At 40.2% G+C, this 11,306-nt stretch overlaps 1 protein-coding gene across 1 annotated transcript in view; it reads left to right on the top strand.

Annotated features, from left to right (window-relative positions):
* Positions 1–10,778, top strand: part of LOC124241658 (dynein regulatory complex protein 8) — a 122,332-nt gene extending 111,554 nt beyond the window's left edge. Inside the window, exons 4-7 of the mRNA XM_046665589.1 lie at positions 4,755–4,834; positions 5,442–5,484; positions 5,591–5,657; positions 10,296–10,778. Of these exons, the coding sequence (XP_046521545.1) occupies positions 4,755–4,834; positions 5,442–5,484; positions 5,591–5,657; positions 10,296–10,411 (306 nt within the window). The 3' untranslated portion in view covers positions 10,412–10,778. The remainder of the gene's footprint in view (positions 1–4,754; positions 4,835–5,441; positions 5,485–5,590; positions 5,658–10,295) is intronic.
* The last annotated feature ends 528 nt before the right edge of the window (positions 10,779–11,306 follow it).

The following is an 11,306-nucleotide window of genomic DNA, read 5'->3' on the forward strand; positions in this document are numbered from 1 at the left end:
GAGAATAACCTATAAAGGAGCCCCTATCAGACTGTCAGCGGATTTCTCTACAGAAACCTTACAAGCTAGGAGAGAATGGAGTGACATATTCAAAGCTTTAAAGGATAAAAATCTTCAGCCAAGAATACTCTATCCAGCAAGAATTTCCTTCAGATATGAGGGAGAAATCAAATCTTTTCCAGACAGACAAAAGTTAAGGGAATTTGTAACTAAAAGCCCTCCATTACAAGAAATCCTCAAGAAGGCTCTCATACCTGAAAAAAGAAAAAAGGTAGAAAGGAGACACAATGCACAGACTAGGGAGACCGATGGATAGAACCAGAACAGGATAGCAAATATTCAATTATAGCATTAGGGTAAAGGTAAGGAAACTACCAAAACAAGGACAATCTTAGCACTCTAACTACCGATTAATAAGACGAGTTGGAATAAAAAATGAAAATAATTATTTAGGAGGGGAAGAGCAAAGGGTCTAAATCAGTATTGGTCAAGTAAGTAAGAGACCACCAGAGAATAGACTATATTATACACGAGATTCTAAATACAAACTTCAAGGTAGACACTAAAATAAAGTACAGAACAGAGTCACAAATCATAAATAAGGAAAAATCTAAGAAACCCAGCATAAGAAATTGCAGTATTAAATGGGTAGTCTAAAGCAAACAGGAAAAGAAACGCAGGAAAACAAGATAATGAGCGACAGATTAACAGCATTAAGTCCACATGCATCAATAATCACCCTCAATGTGAACGGATTGAACTCTCCAATAAAAAGACACAGAGTGGCAAAATGGATTAAAGAACACGATCCAACAATTTGTTGCCTCCAGGAAACACACCTCAGCCCCAAGGACAAACACAGACTCAGGGTGAAGGGGTGGAGGACAATACTTCAAGCAAATAGCAAGGAAAAAAAGGCAGGTGTTGCAATTCTCATGTCAGACCAAGTGGATTTCAAAATAAGACAGGTAAAGAGAGACACAGAGGGACAATATATACTGATCAAAGGGACACTTCATCAAGAAGAAATAACGCTTATAAATATCTATGCACCCAACACAGGAGCACCAAGATTCATAAAGCAACTATTAACAGACCTAAAGGAAGATGTTAAAAACAACACAATAATAGTAGGGGACCTCAACACCCCACTCACATCAATGGACAGATCATCCAGACAGAAAATCAACAAGGAAATAGTGGAGCTAAATGAAAAACCAAAGCAATTGGACTTAATAGACATATATAGATCACTCCACCCTGAAGGAGCTGAATACACATTCTTCTCAAGGGCACATGGAACATTCTCTAGGATAGACCATATGTTGGGAAACAAGGCAAGCCTCTACAAATTTAAAAAAAATGAAATAATAACAAGCATCTTCTCAGATCATAGTGCTATAAGGCTAGAAATTAATTACAAGAAAAAAGCTGAGAAAGGCACAAAGATGTGGAGACTAAACAACACACTACTGAACAAGCAATGGATCATTGAAGAAACTAAAGAAGAAATAAAAAAATACCTGGAAACAAATGAAAATGATAGCATGCCGTACCAACTCATATGGGATACAGCAAAAGCTGTATTAAGAGGAAAATTCATCGCAATACAGGCACATCTTAACAAACAAGAAAAATCCCAAATAAGCAACCTTAAAGCACACCTAACTGAACTAGAGAAAAAAGAACAAATGAAGCCCAAAGTCAGCAGAAGGAGAGAAATAATAAAAATCAGAGCAGAAATAAATACTATTGAAATGAAAAAGGCAGTAGAAAGGATCAATGAGACAAAGAGCTGGTTTTTTGAGAAGATAAATAAAATTGACAAACCACTAGCCAGACTTACAAAGAAAAAAAGGGAGAAAGCTCAAATAAACAAAATCAGAAATGAGCGAGGAGAAATAACAACAGACTCTTCAGAAATACAACAGATTATAAGAGAATACTACAAAAAACTATATGCCAACAGAATGGATAACCTAGAGGAAATGGATAAATTCTTGGACTCCTACAATCTCCCAAAGCTCACTCAAGAAGAGGCAGACAATTTGAACAGACCAATCACAAGGAAATAGATTGAAACAGCAATCAAAACCATCCCAAAGAATAAAACCCCAGGACCAGGTGGCTTTCCTGGGGAATTCTACCAAACTTTCAGAGAGGATTTAATACCTATCCTTTTCAAGCTATTCCAAAAAATTAGGGAAGATGGAACACTTCCTAACACATTCTACGAGGCCAACATCACGCTGATACCAAAACCTGACAAGGACACCACGAAAAAAGAGAACTACAGGCCAATATCACTGATGAACATAGATGCAAAAATTCTAAACAAAATTTTGGCAACCAGAATTCAACAATTCATCAAAAGAATCATACATCATGATCAGGTGGGATTCATACCAGGGACACAGGGATGGTTCAACATCTGCAACTCAATCAATGTGATACACCACATCAACAAACTGAGGAATAAAAACCACATGATCATCTCAATAGATGCAGAGAAGGCATTTGACAAGATCCAACAGCCATTTATGATAAAAACTCTGAACAAAATGGGCATAGAAGGAAACTACCTCAACATAATAAAGGCCATATACAACAAACCCATAGCCAACATCATACTCAATGGGCAAAAACTGAACGCCATCCCCCTGAAAACAGGAACGAGACTAGGATGCCCTCTATCACCACTCTTATTTAACATAGTACTGGAGGTCCTGGCCAGAGCAATCAGGCAAGAAAAAGGAATAAAAGGAATCCAAATAGGGAGGGAAGAAGTGAAACTCTCGCTGTTTGCAGATGACATGATCTTATATATAGAAAACCCCAAAGAATCCATTGGAAAACTGTTAGAAGTAATCAACAACTACAGCAAAGTTGCAGGGTATAAAATCAATTTGCATAAATCAGTAGCATTTCTATACTCCAGTAATGAACCAACAGAAAAAGAACTCAAGAACACAATACCATTCACAATCGCAACAAAAAGAATAAAATACCTTGGGGTAAATTTAACTAAGGAAGAGAAGGACCTATATAATGAAAATTACAAGGCCTTTCTGAGAGAATTGGATGACAACATAAGGAGATGGAAAGACATTCCATGTACATGGATTGGAAGAATAAACATAGTTAAAATGTCCGTTCTACCTAAAGCAATCTACAGATTCAACGCCATCCCAACCAGAATCCCAATGACATTCTTTACAGAATTAGAACAAAGAATCCTGAAATTCATATGGGGCAACAAAAGACCCCGAATTTCTAAAGCAATCCTGAGAAAAAAGAGCAAAACGGGAGGCATCACAATCCCTGACTTCAAAACATACTACAAAGCTACAGTAATCAAAACAGCATGGTACTGGTACAAAAACAGGTGCACAGATCAATGGAACAGAATTGAAAGCCCAAAAATAAAACCACACATCTATGGATAGCTTATCTTTGACAAAGGAGCTGAGGGCATACAATGGAGAAAAGAAAGTCTTTTCAACAAATGGTGCTGGGAAAACTGGAAAGCCACATGTAAAAGAATGAAAATTGACCATTCTTTTTCACCATTCACCAAAATAAACTCAAAATGGATCAAAGACCTAAAGGTGAGACCTGAAACCATGAGGCTTCTGGAAGAAAACGTAGGCAGTACACTCTTTGACATCAGTATTAAAAGGATCTTTTCGGACACCATGCCTTCTCAGAGAAGGGAAACAATAGAAAGAATAAACAAATGGGACTTCATCAGATTAAAGAGCTTCTTCAAGGCAAATGAAAACAGAATTGAAACAAAAAAACAGCCCACTAACTGGGAAAAAATATTTGCAAGTCATATATCTGACAAAGGCTTAATATCCATAATATATAAAGAACTCTCGCAACTCAACAACAAAACATCAAACAACCCAATCAAAAAATGGGCTGGAGACATGAACAGACATTTCTCCAAAGAAGATATACTGATGGCCAATAGGCACATGAAAAGATGCTCATCATCGCTGATCATCAGGGAAATGCAAATCAAAACTACACTAAGATATCACCTTACACCCATTAGAATGACAAAAATATCTAAAACTAATAGCAACAAATGTTGGAGAGGTTGCAGAGAAAAAGGAACCCTCATACACTGCTGGTGGGAATGCAAACTGGTGCAGCCACTATGGAAAACAGTATGGAGATTCCTCAAAAAATTAAATATAGAACTACCATACGATCCAGCCATCCCACTACTGGGTATTTATCCAAAGAGCTTGAAGTCAGCAATCCCAAAAGTCCTATGCACCCCAATGTTTATTGCAGCACTGTTTACAATAGCCAAGACGTGGAAGCAACCTAAGTGTCCAGCAACAGACGAATGGACAAAGAAGATGTGGTACATATATACAATGGAATACTACTCAGCTGCAAAACAGAACAAAATCATTCCATTTGCAATAACATGGATGGACCTTGAGGGAATTATGTTAAGTGAAATAAGCCAGCGAGAGAAAGATAATCTGTGTATGACTCCACTCATATGAGGAATTTAAAACTATGGACCAAGAACAGTTTAGTGGATACCAGGGGAAAGGTAGGGTGGGGGGTGGGCGCAAAGGGTGAAGTGGCGCACCTACAACATGACTGACAAACATTAATGTACAACTGAAATTTCACAAGATTGTAACCTATCATTAACTCAATAAAAAAAAAAGTAACTGCTCAATACATTTGTTGAATGAATAAGTGGCTATTTTTTATTGAATGTTTAGGTAGAGGAAGAAGAACCCACTGGATACATTCGATATGAAAAATTTCTTCCAGTGATGACCCAAGTACTGCTGGAGAGAAGGTAAGAAAGTCAACACGATTGTTAAGGTAAAGTAATGATTAGAATTATATTAATTTCAAATACTTGGTGTTTTCACTTTGTATATTATACCCACTTTGTCTACTTACCCTAGAGTAGCTTCCTTCTAACTTCTCACTTCACTTCTGAACTGCCAGTTGGTATGTGCTTAGAAATATCAACCACTTTAGAATTAATCTAATAAGCAAAGTAATTAAATGGCAAATAAGCTACAAAAATCATAAATCAACAATATTCTTATTTTATTTTGAATTATCAATGATAAGTAAGAATTATCCCTAATTATTTTTCTAGAGGAAGTGTAGCATCAGCTTAACATAGTTTATTGTAGAAGTTTTGTTCCCATAAATTCATTTCCATGATGATGAAAAAAGCTAACAGATAACATCAAACATGCCAGTGATTTTAAACTATATATTTCCCGTGGACGTGGAGTGCTTTCAACTTTCATATCTAGAAATCCAAAAAGATTCCAATGAGGGAAGTGTTATTATGCTAGTGTGTTAGCAGCTTTTGTTTTATGTGATCATTTATTATGTAGAGACTGAGCTAAATACTGTGGCATTTACACCTTTCATTGCATAATTAGATACAGACCAATTCCAGAAGATATCCTTCTTCGAGCTTTTGAGGTATGTAAGCTCCAGATTTTATACATATATATATATGCAAAATTCATCATGTAGAATTTATTCACCAAACTAAAAAATATAGTATCTATCTTTTCCTTTCCCTTAGGTCTTAGATCCAGCTAAACGTGGGTTTCTTTCTAAGGAAGAACTGATCAAGTATATGACTGAAGAAGGTGAGAGCAATTTATTACTTATGACAGTGACATATTTAAGTGATTGATAATTTAATAGTTATGGAAAAATTCTAGGGGGTGGGGCTGGCCCCGTGGCCGAGTGGTTAAGTTCGCGCACTCCGCTGTAGGCAGCCCAGTGTTTCGTTGGTTCGAGTCCTGGGCGTGGACATGGCACTGCTCATCAAACCACGCTGAGGCAGCGTCCCACATGCCACAACTAGAAGGACCCACAACAAAGAATATACAACTATGCACTGGAGGGTTGGGGGAGAAAAAGGAAAAAAATTTAAAAATTAAAAAAAAATTCTAGGGGATACTTTGAAGGCAATCATTCTGGTCAAAATGAGCTATTTACTATTCCTATCATTTTGGTTTTGGGGTGGTTTCTGTTTTGTGGGGGCTAAGAGGACAGAGGGTAGTTTAGGGGAGATGGACGTTGCCTTATAGAATTTTGTAAAGTGTAATGATACTTCTGTAAACTGAAGTCATCCCATTCACTTAGAGTATTTCCAGAATAAAAGGTCTGCCACCTGGAAACTGAACTATCAATCACCATAAATTAATGCCTGTTCCTAGATTGAAGATTTGAACTGTATATAAAAGTTCTTTTTGAAGAGCTTTTCAGTTGGTGAAGTTACAGATAACACAGCCTCAACTGAATATGAATTCACACAAGAATTTTTAGTCCTTTATGCTAGTGGAACCATATGTATTTGCTTTGAACTTGAGCTACACACACACACACATAATACCTGCAAACCTACATATGCCAACATATCTCCTTTAGGAATTCTCTCTTGGGGGCTGATGTGTACGTTTGGTTTCTGTGAACGGCAGGAGCCTAGTGGACGTTCTCTTGAAACCATTCTCTTACTGGTCACCTCCACTCCTCGCACACAGTTAGAGTTCTGTCTCCTTTGTTCAGTTCGCTGGTTCACAGACTGAGTCCTGAATGATTCAGTTGCTCATCACTTGGGACAGAGTCAAAGTGCAAGTGATTTTCAGTAGGGAAGACTAAGCCTGCATTTCCATGCCCGACTGGTTTGACCATTTGGACTGATCCACCATTGGGTGAGAATACAGGGAATGAGAGTAAGGTGACATGACAGTCACAGCTGCCACCCAAGAACTTATGACATTGTTAAATTCTCTTAGGATTAACTTTGACGGAAAGGTTAGGACTTTCAAAGCATCAGCCTCTTAATCTGAAGGATTAATTTCTGAGAAGTAGATCCTAGATTATATTAGGTAATGTGAATTTAGTCAAAATGGCCAGAACAGTTGAATGGCATTAGTGTGGTGTGCCTACTGTGTGTAGGCAAGGGGTGCTGAGTGCAGGGAGAGGTAGTGGTGCGAGAATCTCTCTTTCTCAAAGATATTGTAGCCTCATTGTGGGAAATAAAACTAAATTATAAAATAATTTAAAATATAAGACAAGAGAAGAAAGTGAATATCAGATGATCAGTGTGGGCCAGACCAGCCTGGAAAGATGGTCTGGGAAGATGTAAAGAGAAAATCAGTTTCTTAAGATGGTAGAACTTCTACAGATGAGCTATTGAGACCAGGGGTAAAATTTAATGCACTGTAGCACCCCCACACATGGTAAGTCTCGACAGATGTTTGTTGGATTAATGAAAGGATGAGTAGATGAATGAAGAATGGGGAAGGGCCCATGAGAGGGAGATGCAGACTGATAAAACAGTGGAGGTAGGAGGGAGCATGCTGTTTCCAGGGCCTGTGAGCAGGCTGGGCCCAGAGGGTCTTGGGGCAAACGGTAGGAAGTGACTCCAGATAGAGGTCCTGAGACGAGATCGTGGAGGCCTGGGCTCAGGAGTTGCGAATTCATCCTGCGGGCAGTGGAGAAGCATGGTGGGGTTTTGAGCAGATGAGTCACCCGGTACAAGAGGGACTGTGGGAAGGTTGGTGTGGTGAAGGTGGGTTTGCTGGATGAGTGAGAAAGAGGTTAGACCAGGGAGACCAGTTGGGAGGCTGTGTCGGCATTTTGAGGTCCCCTAATAAGGGCCTGATCGGGCAGTGGCAATGGGAATGGAGAGAAGAGCTTGATCCAACAGGATCCTGTACACAGCAGGATCCTCGGGTCATGATGAGTAACAGAGAGCAGGGGACAGAGATGGGAGCTGAGCCCAGTCAGCAGGCTTTGACCGGGATGATGGCTGTGACGGTAATGCTACCGACTGAAATAGGGAAATCGGGGACAGGGTGCGGTGGATGTGGAGACGGTGCAGCTGTTCACACCATCCCCAGTGTGTTCATCAGTTTGAGACTATGCATTCTAAATGCCCAGGATGTCGTACGATAGACATAATACCTCACACGGAATCACGTTCCTACGCGATGGAGTCCACGTGTGTCCAGGCCTGTGAATTGTGTCAGACAGTATTTAGCAGCAGGCAATTTCTCAAAAAACTTTTTTTCTTTTTGAGGACAGTTAGCCCTGAGCTAACATCCACCACCAATCCTCTTTTTGCTGAGGAAGACTGGCCCTGAGCTCACATCCGTGCCCATCTTCCTCTACTTTATATGTGGGACGCCTGCCACAGCATGGCTTGCCAAGTGGTGCCATGTCTGCACCCGGGATCCAAACTGGCGAACCCTAGGCTGCCAAAGCAGAGCACACGGACTTAACCACTACACCACCAGGCTGGCCCCTCAAAAAACATTTTTTAAACAAACACATATTGCTGCCTATGTGCCAAGCAGTGTTCTAAGTGCTATTTAAATAATAACACTTTAATCCTCATAACAACCCTATGAGATAGGTAGTATTTACTATCATCTCCATTTATAAAACAGGGAAACTGAGGCACAGAGAGGTTAAGTGACTTGCCCAGGATCTTCAAGCTAATGAGACAGCTTGACATTGGAACCCAGGCAGTCTGACTCCCAAGCTTGTGCTTTAATCATTAAGCTGTTTTCCTCCCGTCCTTAATCAAACACTGCATGTCTCTTCCTTGCCCAAGGAAGCAGTGGGACCGCCTCCTGTATTGTACGGTGAGCAAGGCCTTCTGAGCAGTAGTGTAATCGTTGAGTTCGTGGACCTTGAGCTGGATGCTGGCGTTCAGATCTGGCTCTTCCACTCCCTGGCTGGGGCAGGCTGCCTTGTCTCTTCGTGTACTGGTGTCCTCAGCTGTAAGTGGCGGTGGCAGTGCTCACCCCTCTCAAGGTGGCTGGGAGGTTCCCTTGGTTAACACGTGTGAGGCACTAGATCGGTGCCTGGCACCCAGTAGTTCTCGTCAGTGTTTGGTATCAGTGTTCTTTGAAGGACTTCCATGGTGCCGTAAGAGTTCATTGGCAGCGGATTTAGTGATTAACCATCAGGTATCAGAAAGATTCAGAATTTGTCTGGGCATTTTTGGCAGTCTTTCTTTTCTTAGGCTGTAAGCACCATTTCAGAAGAACATGGCATATTCCCCTTATTTGATAATAATCATCATTGTCATCAAAATCCCCACTTGAATGATTTCTGTATTATTAACTGAATTCCACCTCAGAAAGCATTGTTTGGGGGCTAGCTCCATGGCCGAGTGGTTAAGTTCACGCGCTCCAGGATCCAAACCCTGGGCGCGGACATGGCACCGCTCCTCAGGCCACGGTGAGGCAGTGTCCCACATCCCACAACTAGAAGGAACTGCAACTAAGATATACAGCTGTGTACAGGGGGGTTTGGGGAGATAAAGCTGGGAAAAAAAAAAAAAGATTGGCAATAGTTGTTAGCCCAGGTGCCAATCTTTAGGAAAAAAAAAAAAGAAAGCGTTGTTTGTAGAGTGACTTCAGCTCAGAAGGGCGGTGTCCTCAGGCCTTAGTAGCTTACTTGCTGGGATAAAGCTGTTTCAGGGGAAGGGGGCGATGTGGATGTCTCTGTATTTTTATTTAATCAGGACAAAGTTTTACTTCAATAGGTGATGTAAACACTTCCTCAGTTTGCTTTTCATCTTGGTGAACCCAATATCCAAGAGGCCTTCAGCTGTTACATGAATCCAACTAAAGCCCACAGCTTTTCTATCCAACTTTTGGTTTCATTTGACAGCAACACAGGGCCAAACTATAACAAAGAGAACTGTTTTGAAACGGTTGATGACTGGCACCCGTCACTGTGTGCAGCTGGCATCACTAAGCTGGCCAGACCTGGTTAGGGGATATTCAGAGAGGTAATCGATATAGTGTCAAGTCTCTGTTGTCTGCTCTTCGGCAATTTTGCAGAGCAACCATTTAATCCGGTCTTCATAGCCTTATGAAATAAATGATGAGGCTCCCTAGAAAACTGGGACCTCAGGTTAATCCCTTGACAATTTCAATGGTTTTAATTTAAATAAATAAACAACCTTATTCATGATGTCTTTACGTCTTCTAGCTGTTTGGGCTGAAATGATCGATTCTCTAGGTTGCTTGGGCTCTGATATCTGCAAGGTAGAGTAAGTGCAGGATCTGCCAGGGCACAGCAGCGTGCTCCTTGCCGCTCTGGGCGGTCAGGACATACTGGCTCTGCAGCCCAGGGAGAGTAACTGGCAACACAGTGGGGGCGTGTGGGGCTCCACGGCGATTAAGCGGGCTAGTGGAAGGAGAAGGGAAAAAATCAGAAGATCGCAAATGATGAAGCTCCCTTTTTGTCCCTCCTAGGTGAGCCTTTTTCTCAGGAAGAGATGGAAGAAATGTTGTCTGCTGCAATTGATCCAGAATCGAATTCAATTCATTACAAGGACTACATAACAATGATGGTGATTGATGAAAACTAAACTCTCTACGGACTTCAGTTCTAACTGAAAGGATAATTTTAAAAATTGCTTGTCCTTGTTAATTTCACATTTTAGCTTATAATTGCTGCATATGAGAATTAATGCCATGTAATAACTATTTCAATGTTTTTTGTTTTTTAAAGATGATCATAACAATTTAAAACACAAATTTATTTAGTATATCCAGCCTCATGAAATGACAAATTGCTAAATTATTTTGAAACTATTCTTAAAACATTTTAACATTATCCATGGATTGTTGTTAATTTTCTATAATAAAACCCAGGTTCCCTTCAAATTAATTAAACTGACAAAATGAAGAATGACTCGAATGACCCAAGGTTTGACACAATGACCACAAATTGAAAATGAGTAGCAATGAAGTGAAAGCTTCTTTGTTAAACATCAGACACTTCAGCAATCTGAATGTGGGAGAAGAGTTATTGAAATGAATATTAATAATTAATTCCCTATGAATGCCAGTTACAAATCTCAGTTGTGTAATGTAGTGTAAACATTTAAATGTGCTGGCCCAGCATGTTACCATGATGGAACAGATCAAGAAGTTGAGATGATTGAATCTAGAGAAGAGAAAACTGAATGGAAACTGATAATGTGAGGAAGTGGCATTCTTTTCTGGTCTTTAGAGTTCTTACCTGTTCAGAATACTTGTCATGGGAATATTGTCCTGAATACCAAGTAACAGTTTTGCGAAATATTATGGAATGCGGGAGGTGCAGCTGCTCAAAAGAGCAGAATAAATTTGTCTGAGCACAAGGAATCCCAATGGCAAAAGACACAGGAATTTACAAGCAAAGGGGAAAGTAAGGTAAAGGAAGACCCTGCCGTCACCTGTGTGTTCTTTCACACACAGGTGCGTGCACAGACACACACA

Source organism: Equus quagga, chromosome 7 (genome assembly GCF_021613505.1).
Source record: "Equus quagga isolate Etosha38 chromosome 7, UCLA_HA_Equagga_1.0, whole genome shotgun sequence".
In the NCBI taxonomy this organism is placed as follows: Eukaryota; Metazoa; Chordata; class Mammalia; order Perissodactyla; family Equidae; genus Equus; species Equus quagga.